This window comes from Erpetoichthys calabaricus, chromosome 17 (genome assembly GCF_900747795.2).
Source record: "Erpetoichthys calabaricus chromosome 17, fErpCal1.3, whole genome shotgun sequence".
NCBI classification, from domain to species: domain Eukaryota; kingdom Metazoa; phylum Chordata; class Cladistia; order Polypteriformes; family Polypteridae; genus Erpetoichthys; species Erpetoichthys calabaricus.
The window spans coordinates 19,223,306-19,240,424 of record NC_041410.2 but is presented as its reverse complement, the minus strand read 5'-3'; the positions used below and the strand labels follow the sequence as shown (position 1 = coordinate 19,240,424).

The following is a 17,119-nucleotide window of genomic DNA, read 5'->3' as shown; positions in this document are numbered from 1 at the left end:
GGACAAATCATACTTATCTGAGAAATAGTATGGGGAATAAAAGAAATAGAACCTTGACAAAAAATTTAAAAAGAGAATAAAGAAAGAAAAACACAATCATCATTTCAGGAATTTTGTGATGTGTAATTTTTAAACTATGTCCTTCACCACATTCATCATCAGTAGGTGTTTTACAAAGTAATCTGTGGATCAAGCGTGATCAAACAGTAGCATACTGCAAATAAACCATTGTTTTGTTTTTTAAATATAGTGCCTTTCATGAGCACAATCACATGGTGTTTTATAAAGACATCTCCTATTCATCCTCTGACTTTCCTATTATCAGGCCAATGTCACAAAGGGCAGGAACTTATCAAAGCTCAAGCATGTCTGAATGGGACAACACATGAAGTCAATCAGTCTGACAGCATCATAATCACAGACAGCCACCTGCACGATCACACACACACACATCAGTGTAATACAATGAAACGTTATCCCATATTGGGCTGAAGAAGACAGTCTAAGCACAACATAGACAACATGAAATGCAACAGGATCTTGGTGGGCACAATGGTGCAGTACCACATTTCATCACCACAAAAGGTTGTGATCAAAAAGACAGAAAACACACATCTATTCTTTAAAAAAAAAAAAAAAACGACAGAACATCACTTACAGTAATTGAGTAATGAAAAAATGGACAGCGAGACAGTGCAGCAATTCTGGCACAGGAGATGGAGAGGTACCCTGTAAACTCTGCAAAGAACACTGTTAAGCCAGAACACAATCAAGTTACTTTCTGATAACAATCCAGTCACTGTCACCATGTTAATAATCTATATCTTATGGAGTGCCTTTTGCACATGCAAGACAGACAGAATCCATTTGTCATTTGGTTTTTATGTTTCAGGATCTGGACAGATTTGGGTGCAAGGCAGGAATCAGGGGATCTCCCCGGAAGAAGATAATTGAATTGAAGGTGGCATAATGGCACAGTGGGTGCTGGATGCTGGTTTGAAGAATCGGAAACCTCAGATGCACAACAGCACAATACAAGTACATCAGAGACTGCAGTTGGAGAAACATGCCTTATAGGTCCTTAATTGGCTACTACCTTAAGTAGTACATATCAAACACGAGTGTTGCTTGAGAAGACGACTCTGGGATGCTGGCCTTAGAGGCAGAATTTCAAAAACACTTAAATCAAAAGAAAGGCTAAAAGTGAACAAATAATTTGGAATCACCCAGAAATTCACCATCTTACAGTATGTCTGTATTCCTTTGGCCATATTAACCTTTTCTTTCCTCTGCTGCATATAACACTAGTATTTGGTGTGTACTGAAGAAAGCAGCCAATTAAGGACTTGTAAGGCATTTGTTTCTCACATTACACACTCTCATGTCCTCATCCTCTTTTGCAGTTGTGCATCTGGGCCTTTCCCTTTGTTTTCTTTTCAGGTTAGATCCAGTGCAACCTCTTTTCTCCAGATTATAGTGGATATACTTGTATGAAATTGTCAGCTAATTGGAAATCTGTTGCATAGAACAAATTTCATTCTACAAAACAGCCAATAGACTGACTGACAAGAGTCTTGAGAAGTGGTTTTGTTTTGGGCATTTTTAAACCCAGAATTGAACTTTAGCAATGTCTGTACTTTGCAACCCAAGAAAAGCACATTTACCTGCTTTAGGGAACAGAATAGCAAGCTTCAGCTGTGCTAACACAATTACAAAGGTTTCTCTATAATAATAGCTTTTAAACAAGATTAATTCAGATTAAGCTAAGAGAGTTTATCATTTGGGCATAAGAGAAATGGCTGCTGAAAATGGGGCTTTAAAGTCTTATATGAATGATAAGTTATAAATCAGTCATTTCAAGCAGAAATAGCCATTTTCAACATTAGTAATGCATTGCCCTATATTTTTAAGTCATTTTAATGGTACCTTTAAAAAATATCAGATTCTACCAAATAAATGATACATCTACAGGTGTGTATATATATATATATATATATATATATATATATATATATATATGTGTGTGTGTATATGTATATGTGTGTGTTCAAATGTGGAATAAATAAACAGAAAACAATTTAACAGATGGTACAGCTCAATGGCCTTCATCTACCTGTGTATACATACACATTTTTTGTGTGCACATACATATTTGTGGGCTTACTTGAACTACTATTGCAAAGCAGTCTACAGGTCGATTTCTGTCTTTAGTTTATAAAGCATCTTTTACGTCAACGCAATCCCGTGGTGACTTAAAAGCAAACAAGATCACTAAGCAAGATAAAGTAGCTTACAAGACAATTCAACTACAAGATAAATGGACAGGGAAATGTCTCAAAGCACAGACTGAATGGCTTCCAGCTGACAACACTTCAATCTCTCGTTAAAGTCACTGCTACTGCATTTACCTGCACTTTGCCATTTTACAAGCAACAGGTAGGAGAGTTTCTGAGAGGATGGAAAAAAGAAAAGTTTTTCTCTCCTGAATTTTTTTTTTTTTGAAGAAACCAACTACCTTTACATGAAATGACAGTTTTCAAGATATCTTTTTTCCTTTGAGTACTGAGAAAAGCGCTATATAAATGTAATGAATTATTATTATTATTATGCCTTACATTTTTATTTTATACAGTCCAAATCTGTAAAGTCACTGGAAAACAATGCTTTGTCAACAGGTGGTAAATTCTCAATAACATTAATCATTTTAGTATGTTCTGGTACATAAATATAAAATGGGTCCATACATCAGACGTACACTTTATCTATACACATAGGTAATGGTGTGTATATCCGTATAAAGTATCAATATAGATCTATACCATACATGTAATACAAAATGCATGTACTCTATTCAATACACAATAAATAAATAAATAAACACACAGACACGCACACAGACCATATATTTTTAAAAGACAAAAAGGGTCTCATGAAAACACTGTAAAAGCTTCTAACAAAAGACAGCAAGCAGGAAAGGAGATGAGAGTTCAATATATTTCTTCAGATCTGAGGAACACAAAGCTTTGCTTATTCCCACGTTACTTCATAGGAAGGCCTCCAAACTGGAAGCTGAGGTGCGGCATTGATCTTCTATTATATGCCGAAGTTCAAAGAAATGCATGGCAAGCCAATTTCAGGACTGTAGTACACCTCTCTTCCTGCAGGTGGCCCTAAGAGCAAAATTCTGAGGTACTGATCATCACTCCCATTTCTCGTTTATTATTTACTTTCTTAAAAAAAAAAAAAAACAGCCAGCCTTCAAAACTCTAGTAAAATTTCAAACTTTATACACTTCAAAGAACAGGGGGACATCAGCTCACAGCAAGCTGCCTCACTCCTGTTCTTTTTGTTTCACAGCTCTCCTCTTAACATGGCTTTCCAAAGAATGAGACTGTTATTTGAACGATCTGTCAAAAGCAAATGACAATCTTTTTGTCATTCACAGCCTGGGCTCCAGCGAACAGCGCTCCCTTAAGGGGAGAAGAACCAGCCACACAGCACCCCCCGCCCACCTCAGCTAATAGAGCAAATGTCACATCAAGCGTTGTGATTGTTATCTGCAAGATGGCACTTTAGAAAGGCAAGACTGATCTCAAACACAACTCGCTACAATCCAATTGCTCCATATCTCAAACGGATTGACTTTCAAAATATCAAGATGGGCTTTGATGCAAAACATCACCAAAAAGATTTCCTAAGTGTAGGATAATGGTTGTCCTACACTCAGGAGGCTAGCATGTACAACAGTGACAAAGCTGAAAGGTAACAGGGATTTATGATAATACCACGTATGACCTCTAACTTCATAATTCAGACTTGGAAGTTATGACACATCGTTAGTCTAACAGTACAGTTCGGCTTGATCAGAAATCAAGCACTCCCCAAAAGTATTCCTGTTTTCAATAAATTACCACTATCTGGGCAGTAATGCAATGATGCCCTTTAGTGCTGAAATTGAGTCAACAAAATATGGCTGCCATTCCAGTCTCTATCTGTGGTTGAGTTTGGGATGTATGGACGCAGCCAATTAACACAAATTTCTCAAATATGGAAATGGCTATATTGTGATTTTTAAACAGAGCACATTCAAATAATCCAATGGCAGAAGCGAATAGAGACAAGTGTGATGAATGGATGCCAAACGGGCACTGGCTAATCTATTACATATATATATATATGTGGATCTCCAACTACATACACACACACATACATACAGTAATCCCTCGCTATATTGCGCTTCAACTTTCGCGGCTTCACTCTCACAGATTTTTTATGTAAGTATATCTAAATATATAGCGCAGATTTTTTGCTGGTTTGTGGATTTCTGCGGACAATGGGTCTTTTTATTTCTGGTACATGCTTCCTCAGTTGGTTTGCCCAGTTGATTTCATACAAAGGATGCTATTGGCAGATGGCTGAGAAGCTACCCTATCAGAGTATGCAGTTAAGTTCCTGGGTGCTGATTGGCTCAGCGATGGACAGCAGCATTCAATTCCGCTTTGCATTAGCCAGCATCTCGTCTCGCTCATTCAGCATCAACGTGTTTTGCTGTGTAAAGAGTTAACTTTTGTGCTCTTTTGTGTTTATCTTTGTGCGTAGTCAAGCCCTTTCGTTATGTCTCCAAAACGATCTGCTCCTGCTACTGCTTCCGGGGGCCGTTCCCAAGCACCAACAGAAGATGCTATCGATTCCCGAAAAGATAAAAGTTTTGGATATGTTGAGGGAAGGGAACAGCTGCGCCGCTGTAAGACGCCATTATGGCATCAACGAGTCCACGATTCGTTATATTAAGAAGGATGAAAAGAATATAAGATCTACGGCTGCAATGTCCTTTAACCAGGGCGCGAAACAAGTTGTAAGTGGAAGTAATAAGGCGGTAGTCCGGATGGAATCTGCTTTAGGGATCTGGATTGAAGACTGCCAGAAGAAGAACATCCCCGTGGACACCAATATCATCCGAGAGAAGGCCAAGCAACTTCATGATAGGTTTGCGGATGCCAGGGATGCCCTAGACGACGTCCCTCAACCTGGAACTTCTGTTGAATCCCCCAGCAAGAAAAGTGAATTTACTGCCAGCAAGGGCTGGTTTGAAAAATTCAAGAAAAGGTTCAACTTGGCCAGCGTGAACCAGCATGGAGAGGCTGCGTCCGCAGACAAAGCCGCAGCCGAGAAATATGTCGCTGACACGTTCAAGGCGATCATTGAAGAAAGCGGATATCAGCCTGAACAAGTGTTTAATATGGATGAGATGGCCCTATTCTCTGAAGAATGTGAATTTCCCATTGGGATTAATAAAGTATCTATCTATCTATCTATTCTGGAAGCGGATGCCGTCTCGTACTTTTATCACAAAGGAAGAGGTAAAAGCCCTGGGGTTTAAGGCTCACAAAGATCGCATTACGCTGGTCATGTGCGGCAATGCTGCGGGCTTTAAGATAAAGCCTGGGCTCATTTATAAGTCCAAAAACCCCCGGGACCTGAAAAACAAGAATAAAAACCTGCTGCCAGTGTACTGGATGCACAACCCGAAGGCCTGGACTACGAAACTCCTGACGTCGGATTGGTTTCACCAATGTTTCATCCCGGAGGTAAAGATCTATCTGGAAGAGAAAGGGCTGGAGTTCAAAGTCCTTTTACTTCTGGACAATGCTGGAGGTCATCCCTTGGGTCTATCCTACCAAGGCGTAAAAATAGAGTTCTTACCGCCGAATGTAATGTCACCAATTCAGCCAATGGATCAAGGAGTTATCCAGGCTTTCAAGGCGTTGTACACCAGGAACGCCCTGCAACACATGGTCGAGGCAATGGACACAGACGATGACTTTTCCCTGAAGGAGTACTGGCGTAAGTACATGATTGCAACCTGTATGGTGAATGTGCAGAAGGCCCTTAACGATATGAAGAAAGAGACGGTTAATGCCTGCTGGAAGAAAATCGTGGCCAGAAGTCTTGCACGACTATAAGGGCTTTTCTGCAGAAGAAATTCATTACTCGGCGGTTGACAAGGCAGTCAGGCTGGCAAAACTGCTAGGATGAGAAGGATTCGACTACATGACTTTTGTTGACATCAATGAGCTGCTCGATGCCCACTCCGAGCCGCTGAGCGACGAAGATTTGGCCGAGATGACCAAGTCAGCGAGCGAGGAAGATAAAGAACAAGAGGACCCAGCATAGGAAGAAGACGGCCTAACTCTCAAGCGTCTCGTGACCATTCTATGAATGGCAAAAGATCTCCTGACATCGGTTGAAGAATGGGACCCGCAAATGATTAGTTCTTTGCAATTTAGAAATGATCTTGACGACGCCACGGAAGTGTATAAAAACCTCCTTACACAAATGAAAAAGCAGCGCCAGCAACTGCCTATCACAATGTTCCTTACCCGCAAAACACCACCTAGTACGCCTTCAGTGGAAGAAGAAACTCCAGACAACGACGACAGTGCTACACAGTCGCCTGAAGAGGCTCCTTTAGAAGAGCTGTAACACTCTCCTTTGTTGTGCAGTAACATTTATCTCATCGTTATCAGACAAGTCGTCGTGTCATTGTTGGTGAGTACTCATAACTAATTTTCTACGTACTTAGTACATGTACGTACGTTTTCCTAATAATTAAGAGGATATAAAGGGTTTATGTGGTATAACTGTGCGGGAAATGTTTATAAGAGTGTGGGAGAGTTTATAAGGGCTTAAAATACATAAAAATAACCATATAAACATATGGTTTTTACTTTGCGGATTTTCACCTTTTATGGAGGGTTCTGGAACGCAACCCCCGCGATCGAGGAGGGATCACTGTATATTATTTTATATTATATATATATATATATATATATATATATATATATATATATATATATATATATATATATATATATATACACACAGTGAAAATCGTTTAACACAAAACTGAGGGGACTGAAATATTTTTTCGTGTTAAAAGAATTTCGTGTTAAAGGATATTACAAAAAAAAAAAACATTCAGTATATTCAACAAAATTAAGTTTATTAGAGTACATTTTATTTACATAGATACAGTATGTATATATGCATGTATTTAATAAAAATCAATGACACAAAAACATTCACAAGAACTTAATGAAATTTAATACAAAATTTTCAAGTTTTTTGAAAAACAAAACATTTATTGAGTTTTTGGAAAATAATCTGATATTTTTCTTTGCATTGTCTTTTTTAGCATCAAATTGTCAACAAATTGTTCGATGTCATCCATTTTGTTATTCATTTCACCATTGGAATGTGCGTCTAAATAACTGCGCATACTTTTCATGATGTTCCTCATTTCGGATGACGTGGGAACGGGAGCTGCATTATTCCGTTTTCGTCTTCTGTTTTTGATCAACAGCCTTAAGAAGCTCCATCTTCATTTTAAGCGAAATAGCAGTTTGCTTTCCCCCTGAGCTCTTTGCCATTGTGCTCGTAAAAAAATTCTTCTAAAATAGAAAAAAAAAAACGCGAACCAAACTCACTGATTTTTACTCACAGTGCGATGTACTCGTCACCGAATTCCAAAGCCAACTGATGAGAGATGAGATGTTTTTGTGTGGCGTTTGTAGGGGTGGAGGGTGAAAGTAGCTTAGATAAACAAAATTGGCTCGTGTCACAGGCTATTCTGAGGGTATTTCAAAGCCATGTTAGCCTCCTTTCTACAAAACATGTGAAACCACCTCTCTTTCATTTCACACCCCTCTTAAATCTCGCCTGCGCGGCTGGTGTTTTCCGTATTTTGTTCATTCCCAGAAGGGAAATCTTTTCATGTTAAGCGATTTTCGTTTCGTGTTAAGAGAAAAAAATGCATGAAAATACATAGTAGTTTGTCTGGACCGTTGTATTATTTCGTGTTAACCGATATTTCGTCTTAAGCGTTTTCGCGTTAAATGTATTTCACTGTATATGTATATATAAAACAGCATCTAGCATTATAGACCTAATATTGTCATAAAGCAGTCTGCACATACTCTGTTTATAGCACTATAGACAAAATCTGCACAGACTCTCAGTATGTCATTTTCAAATTTTACTCAATACCTTGCTCCACAATAAAAGTTACTCAGTAAATGGCCTTTAGGTTGGAATGCAGGATTCTGATATTTTTCCTAAGTATTCCACTTGTAAAAAACAAAAAACAAATTGAGCTATATGAAACAGATTATTTCAATTAAAGTATACAGTAATTCTGACTTTGCTGGAGGAGCAGTTACCAGGAATATCTCAACCAAGCCCTGGTACAGACTTCCAAATGAGGAACTGTAGGTTTGTCAGTTCCATACTAAACTTTTATGCAAAGAGCCTGCATTTGTAAGCCACATCTAGTGCATGATGGGAACCATGGGATGTCACATAACACACAAGACTGACAGTGTAATAGATAGAATGTAAAAACATGCAAGTAGACTTTTCAAAACTGTGAAGTATGAGGCATTACATACAACTGAAGAAGTATCCTATTGTTAGGCAAAACAGACATGATAAAAATTATGTAGATGTTATACAGAGAATAAAGTTTGATGGCAGCTGGTACATAATATATATTATTACTCAACCAGAGTACATATAAAAGTTAGCTAAAAGTTAATTTTGCATAAATGAAAAAGAGAAAAAAAAACATTCAGATAGAAATGGATATAAGACACAGAAAAGTTAGAGAGGTGCAGCTGAAATAACAACTTAGAAAAATTAAAATCTCAGTTATTTGGGGAATTTTTGGTCTGTGTACTTTTTGCTATTTGAAATTTAGTTTCAGAAAATCTATATATATAAAATTCTTTTTCACGTTTGAAATGGAAATTACATATGACCACGTGATACGGAAATTACGTATGAAACGGAAATTACGTATGACCACAGAACATATTATAATACAGGAACTAATCAGTTCGTTTGTGGACGCCATTTTTATATCGTCTTTACGAATTATTATTTGTGCGAGAGTTATTTTACTGATTTTGAAAAGAAGTAAACACAAACACAGCGATCTACTGTATCCCATAGAAGTGCACGCCACGTCATCCTCTCCCAGCCCTCCTCTCTGGACTACAGCGCTGAGCCGTCCGCTGCCAGGCGCGTTGTGACAGAGAAGTTTTATTTATTCGTTCACGTGACTGTCGCGGAAACTGCCACATTGAAACTTTTTTTAGTTGGCAGTACTTGATAGTAGAAGAGATGAGGAAAACAGTTTTGCGTCTTTCTACTTTTTAACTGCGGCGAACTGTAAACAATGTGCGTGAGAACAAAGTGGACGCTGGGAGGCGCGGAATGTCGGCTGCTCCGCGGGGTAGAGCGCTTTGCAGTTTCGGGCAGCCTCCTCTCTTCTCGCACTGTTTGTGACACTTCAAGTGCCCCATCGGCTCCTGGGAGAGTGGAAATCTTTGCGAATGAGTGTAATCGGCGCCATCGAAGTAGGACTCTGTTTGTAAATTACCCTGCACTACTACTTACTGTCCCTTAAGGTGAGTTCGGGTCACTAAAACCCCACAACATTCAAGGTTCCTTTTGTGATAAATTATTTTAAGAAGTAAATCACAGGCATATAGTGCAAGGTTGTCAGGCAGAAATTTCAACGATCACATAGAAAATGTAATTTCTATACCACAGCGGTCGTGTAGCGCCTTTCACAAGGGATCTACTACCGAGAGATAATCCAAATATATTTTAGCTTCTATTAGTACTACTTACCTGTTGTGTTATAGCGCCTTTAAAATGTTGTTTACCCCCAACCACTCCAGTAGTGCTCAATATATCTTTACTTCTTAAATGTTAATGTTTTACTGTTTAATAACTTATAGACTACATTTCATTTTTTTCTTTTGCACTCAGTGAGCGAAGCCACTGGGTAATCAACTAGTATTATATATATATATAAAAATAAAAAAAAAAAGACACACTTATTTGATTTTCAACTTAAAAGGGAAAAATGAAATATGCAAAACAATTACTTTTTTCCTTTTGTTCTTTCGCACATCAGAAAAGAAAAATGCAAGCAACAAGAACGAGAAAACACCCTTTATTTTGCAGTAAGTACCAACAATAACGTTCATAAAAGAACTGCTACATCAATGAAGCAAAGTTGGCAAAGCTAGTATTTTTACCTGAAAGATGAACTCAGTTTGTTTGCAGTCATGTCCTCGTCTCAGAGTGTCACTCTTTTACTGTTCCGAAAAACAACATGATGCTCCATGCTCTGCTAATGCCAGTATAACTTCAAGGCCATTGATTGATGTGTTTTGAGGAGGACTGTTTGCACATGTCATCAAAAATTGCACAGAAGTACTACTTCCGGTTTCAGACAACGAAAATACATCTGTTTTGTTGTTTTTGAGCTATTACGCTTTCATTATTTGAATCACAAATAAATCCAGAAAGGTATGTGTAATTTTAAGTTTATGACTGCTATTTGTTACCATAGAATTAAAAAAAATCCCTTATTTTCTCTCATTTTATTCTTTAATAAAAAATCAAAATCTGAAAATTCCTTTCATTTTCCTTTTTTTCATTTTTGCTTCTAAAATGAAATTTCAATTACCAAAAAGTACACGGACCATTTTTGTTATGCTGGAATCAACAAGCTATAATGAGCTAAATGTTCTGTTTTTCTTGAACCATCAACAAATCACCACTTTGGGGTTTTGGGAACAAACCAGTCTGTACACGACTTTCAAACAAATGGGCACTCCACCCAAAACCTGAACAGCTCTCTATGCACTCTGAAGTTATCACACCTAAAAAATTTTTGTCAAATGTATTTTTTTTATATACATTTTAAAATAAACATATAACCATAGTTTTTAGTATACTGAAATAATTTCAAAACACATATTAGCCAAATAATCATTATTATTATAAACACACATCTTTATCAAACAAGACTAACACAACATAAAATATGAGTGATTAGAAAGGACAGAGAAGAAACTTAAGAGTCCAAGATGTACAGTGCAATAGTTAGTCTCAAGAACAGACGGAAAATTAGAATTGTGCCAAAATAACAGCTGCATAAAGGCTGATTAGACCAGAAGGGTCAAGAACCAACGATCTACACAGGTCCAAGATTCTTTGTAAATGGGTTCATTTTCAAGAGCTGCTTAAAACATCAGTAGATTTGGAGGACTTCTGGTCACAGGAAGTTCCTCCACAGCTTTTATTATAATATATAGAGTATATTTCATACATAAATTTGATTATGACAAAGAAAACTCTCTCAATCCAGTCATAAGACATTGTAAAATTAAAGCACAGTCAAAAAGGATGTAATTGACAGGCCCCTTGCATGAAGAAGGGGCCTGAGTTGCCTCGAAAGTTTGCATGTTGTAATGTTAATAAAAGGTGTCATTGTGCTTGACTTTTCACTATATTCATAATGGCTAACACGGTACAACATCCTAATACTAAAAAACAATATGTAATATTAGTATATCAGAAAATATTATGTAAGATTTTGTCACCATTTTTGTAATTTCTCTCCTTGCAAGTGTGATCAGAATTACGCAGGTTTGGAAAAGGGATGGGAAGAAAACACAGAACCAGGCTAAAAACTATTCAATTTTTTCCCCCTCATTTACTGAATTGGGAACTGGAACCTATCATGGCAGCATTTTGTGCAAGTCAGCGACCAACCTTGAGTAGGGCTCCCACCCAGTTCGGGGCACCTTCACTCATACAGTACCAGTTTAGATCTATCAATTAATGTGACAAGCATGTTTGGTGGACTTGGGAGAAAACCCACAGTGACACTGGGAAAACGTGTAAACTCTACAAAGACAGAATTTGAGCTCTGACTGAGAAGCGGCAATGCTAACCACTGTGCCATGTTTTAATTATCTACTTTAAATAATTTAATATCAGTCACTATTTATATAATTTACCTCCTCTTACAGTGAGCACCATCACAAGATTATTTACAAAAGCTCATGGGACTAAAGTCTAAAAAAAGACAAGGTAACAAGGTGCAATTCAAGATTATTCAAATACATTAAGTAGCACGGAAATGTGATAGTATACACCAGTAATTATAACTCTTCTGTTATGTAACTGTATGAAAAGCAGCTTTTTATGTGACTGACTCAGCTGAAACTTTGCTGCTCCACATTAAGTACTTATTGATTTTGAATAGGGATGGTGGCCTTTATTTTTATTTTTTATTTTATTTTTTTTCCCCAACAACACCCCCGCCCCCCACCTCATCATTTCCTGCCACCACTTTCCAACAGTTCTGTTAATCCAGCACAAATCACCTATAGCCGAGTTTTAAATCCACGACTGCATAATGCACAACGGTTAAAATGTAAATTACAAAAACTATTTTTAGCTGCTGAAAAATATTCCTAGCCTGGGGAATAATGATTGGTAGCATTGTGCTCATTTTGTTTATCAAGCAGCTATTCAGCGTCTAGTGGGGCCCGAGTGCTTATGCAAGCAAAAGCTTTCAAGAGCGCCGGCAGCTGCAATCCCGCCTTCAGGTAGGCTGCAGGTTCTGAGCACAGCTGCCCCAGGCAGTAAGAAACGCATCATCTCCATCTGGAATGAACAGTGTGTGTGTGTGTGTGTGTGTGTGTTGGGGGGGGGGGGGTGTTGTGGTAGCAGGAAACAGTTCTCTTCTCTGCGCCTGCCTTTTTTTTTTTTTTTTTCTTCGCCCTGCAGTCAGCCAGAGACAGACAGCCCAGAAGAGGTAAAGGCTAGAGAGAAATTCCTCCAAGACACCCATGTGCATAACCTGGAGTTAAAAAGGAATAATAATAATAAAAAAAGAAACACACTCCCACCCACCCCAGCACCAGTAACACCACATCAAGATCTTATTCCCTGCTTCTTGGCTGTCTGTGCACTTTGTTCCATTCAGCATATAGCGCTTTGAGTTATGACTCATCCAAGTGCACCTGCGTCCATGTGTTAAGTACTGACAAATAAAAGCCCAACATCCATTTACACAACAAAGAGATATACCCCGCAAGGCAGAGGATCTCTCTCTCTCTCTCTGTTTCTCATTCTTCACTGTGCTTTCCTCACTTGTTTGTTCAGGGGAGAAAATAAATAAATATATAAAAATAATTTTCCATAGTTGCCCAGAGGTGTTTTTTTTTGTTTCCTGTTCAGTTTGTAAACATAAAGTCATTTATATTACAGATATATATATATTAAAAAAAAAGACAACTCCACCTTTGAAACATAAAATGCATCTAAAAGCAAAGAGCACACTGCCACTGTCAAGATTATCACCGCCATTAATGATTCTTCTCCCCCGCCCCTCCTTAACCAAAACCCTTCCAACCTTATTCATCAAAGCCCCTTATTCTCAGAGGATACATATTCAAGCAAAGACAGATCAACAAACTAGTTGCTTTAAAGCCTTTCTGATGCCGGGCTCAAGTTAGGAAAGGCTTAATGAAGGCTTTAAAAATCCACCAGGGCTTCACAATGAGCCTCCGACTTGGTGATTTATGCATATTAATAACCCCGGCCCTACTGAGACAAGCTGAGCTCCACTCTTCCTTCGAATCTTAATGTCTTCAGTTCCACTGGGATTATTACAAATGTAAATTTCTAAGATTCGCAGCTATTAATCTCTGCCTGTCCTCCTGTTCAGCAACATAATGACTAATTAAACATCCAAAGACCTGGATAGGCGATCTTCTTTGACAGTTTCTGTCCTGGCTCTCGTCCCAGGAGAGGTGCTCATTGGTTCACTCGGACAAGGAGGCCAGAGTGTATCTACAAGCCACAAATCACAATTGGGCCGTAGGGGGGAGAACCCACACCCATACATACTTAAAGCTACACTATGGCAGGAGACCACAAAGGCAGAATCCACTTGTTTCCAGAATGTTGAGAAAAAAAAAAAGTTTTTCAACAACCAAAATGTAAAAATGGCAGCTTTGAAACTTACAGAGGAAGGCAATCCAGGGGGCACTTTTCTGACTTTCTTCGTTTGCAAAGGATCTGAAAAATTTGATAAATAAAAGTGTTATGAGATACATTTAACCAGGTACTCTTGATGCTGTTAGAGGACATAAAGGCCTTTAGTGAATTCCAAAGAGCTTGTAATAAAGGAAAATATCATGTAAAAAAGGCCCTGTTTTATAATGTGTCAGATCTATTTTTTAATAAAACTACAAAAAGTCAAAAGTTTTTCTTCCCTTATGCTATGATTTGTTTCTTATAATGAGGCAAAAATTCACATAGGTCACTCCTTATTTTATTTGAAGGTGTATTCCTGTTCTGTTTTTATGAAATACTGTGCTCTCAGTCATTTGATAGTTCCTTGAATTTAACAGATTTCATTTAAATTTTATTTATCCAAAACTTAATATCACAAATGCCTAGTATAATTGTTTCATTATTTCTATTTCGTGACATGGACACTCTGAGGGTTACACAGCAAGTGAAATGTTTCTGTCTCAATCTGCCATCGTACATTAATTCATTTAATTTTCTATTTCCTAACAGTGAATAGCATCCCAAGACTCACAAAGTACACTTGTTTGAACATTTCTGCTATGGTAGTCCTGGTGGGGAATGAATTTTCAAGCTTGTGCTTTATAGTTGAATACATTATCCACTAGGGGGCTACAGAGTCATTCATTCAGTTTTCATTTTATATAGCATCTCCCTTTGGTGAGAGGCCATCAGAATACATTTTACAGGTATAGTACCACTGTCTTCAAATATCCACAGCACTGGCAGCTAAAGTGAATCCATCAGGGTCACAGAATGCACAAATGGTGGAAAATAAAAAGGGAGATTTGTAATTCAAGTTCCAATATCAGCCACTAGAGGGCACATGGTCATTCATTTTGCACCCTTTAACAGTAAAAGCCATCTTAAGGCACTTGACTGGCATGGTTCACTTGCTTCTATGTTTCTACTATGTGAGCACTGGCCTATAAAATTACTCACTCAAGATTACACAGTTAGCCACTGGAGTTAAACATGGCCAATTGATTTCATAAAATCCAATTTTTGGGTCACAGAGATGTAGTGCCTAATGAGACAGCTTCACAAACAAGATGGAGCTTCTATCTCTTTCTCTCAATTGGAACCATTTAGAGACCCAAAAAAATCCAACATGCAAGTGTTTAGGATGCGCAAGAAAAACTCTGAATACCCCAAGAAAAGCCCAAGACGACACAGGGAGATAAGGAAATAATGTAACAACATTCCCAAACCACTTACAGCTATTCAGGATCTCATAGAGCAGGATTCTAGCAACAAGTTAAGTAATAATACTGGACAAACCATGAGAATTAATTAGATAAATATGGAAGAAACATTGATGTGATAAATGATCTGATAAAAATCACACTTCACGGGTTACTGAAAGGGCATCTGGTCACTGAAAGCGAACTCCTTGTAAATTAGTAGCAGGGTTTTAAAGATTGATTTATTATTGGAAGCCAGTACAGTCAAGTTAACCAAGAAATTACGTCATTGCATTAAGAGTGAGTTTTTAACCAATCACTGTGAAGATCCTTAACCAAAAATAACATCCTCTCATGAAAAGTTGGGCCAAAAAACTCAGTGCTCCCTTTGACAACTTTGAGCTGCCAACTAAGTATTCAAATGTTATGTCACTATATTTCGTGCTAGTCTGGCAGGCCACTTGCTTTGTGCTGTTCACAAGCACAAGTGTAGAGTACTATGTTAATCATGAAGTGATTTTTACATAAATAAATATGTAATGATCCTGCTCACCACAAGCCGTTATAAGACTGATTTATACTTCTGCTTGGCATTTTATACTTGGCTTGCCGTTTTTTGTAGCTTGGAAGAAAAGCGATGTCAGCCAATATTTTGTATCATAAAATTGGCTGCTATCTGATTTTTTTTTCGTAATGTTCTGATGAGGTATCATAAATGTGAATGTTTTCTAACTTCTTCGATAAGTATTTTCTCGACTTGCTCAATGTTTACTTCAGATTAGGAGAAGATGAATGGAAACATGAAATATGTAGATAGTAAACTAGCCAATCAGTCACAGGGTCTGAGTAGGGTCAACATCAATGTGGCATGTAGTCATTGGCATTGGTCAGACTACACCATAGCTAAAGTACGTGGGATATGGCTCAGGCTCAATGCAGAAGTATAAATCAGAGTTAACACAGCCATTCTAAGTCACAGTTTTACAAATTAGTGGATATCAGAAGAGGGAAAGCATTAAACTGGCAAAACAAATACAACATAACTGGCTGGTTCAACACTTTCCACCCACACCTGTAAAGCTTCATCTTACTGTTTAGCCCCGTTATTCAATCACCAAACCCTTTAAAAGCAGATAAAGAAGGACAGCATTCAACCATAAAAATTTTACTGTCATCAAATGGGAGAGAATCAGCATAGATTTAGTCTTGATGAGTTGTGCCGTTAGGTTAAAACAATTACTTCATGAGAACAGTCTTGAAAATCATCACAGCATACAACTTAATAGAAATATAAAATACTCTAAGGCAAATAAATATTCTTCCAGAGATGACCAAACATCACTGCAAGAGATTTTTAATCTAAGGCTTAAATACATTTAGGTGTCATAAATTGAACAGTAATATGAACACAATGGAAGCAAGATCAACATTCATCTTCATAAGGTTTCTCCATGAAGCTGCCACTAAATCACTACAATATGTTTAGCAAGCTTAAGGCAGGTAGCAGCGCAGCAGAGAGAGACAGAGAGAGAAAAAAAGACCATTTAAAATGTGGCAGTGCATGAAATACAGAACACTTTTAAGGGCTGACCACCAGAGTTAAATAAATAAATAAATAAATAAGCAAACAAATAAACTCTGTTCTAAGAGGAGGAGCAGAATGAAAAACCAACCAATTGAAGCAGAGTCATGAAGTGCCCGTCTCCTTGGATTTGTTGCAGAGAATGCGTAGAATGTAGTTCCAGCTTTTCCAGATGAGGACAACTGACCTGGGCTTCCAAGTCCGATATCTGACCGAAGATTGGTCTGGAAAGACAAAGTATTACAGATTTAAAATCACTGAAACTTGTATAGGCTGAAAATCTGGAATACCCTGTGATGAGGTCTCAGGTTTCATCACTTTTTTTGTTTCTTTGATAGAACCTTTCACTGATAATACTAGCACATGGTCCTTTGTAAAGCATATATTC

General features: G+C 37.8%; 1 protein-coding gene across 6 annotated transcripts in view; it reads right to left on the bottom strand.

Annotated features, from left to right (window-relative positions):
* The window catches only part of tcf12 (transcription factor 12), a 292,398-nt gene that overhangs the window by 64,086 nt on the left and 211,193 nt on the right, over nucleotides 1-17,119 (bottom strand). For all 6 annotated transcript variants that reach the window (XM_028823605.2, XM_051920482.1, XM_051920485.1 and 3 more), the window contains 2 exons: nucleotides 16,823-16,955; nucleotides 13,898-13,950 (listed from right to left, as the gene is read on the bottom strand). In XM_028823605.2, the coding sequence (XP_028679438.1) occupies nucleotides 13,898-13,950; nucleotides 16,823-16,955 (186 nt within the window). The remainder of the gene's footprint in view (nucleotides 1-13,897; nucleotides 13,951-16,822; nucleotides 16,956-17,119) is intronic.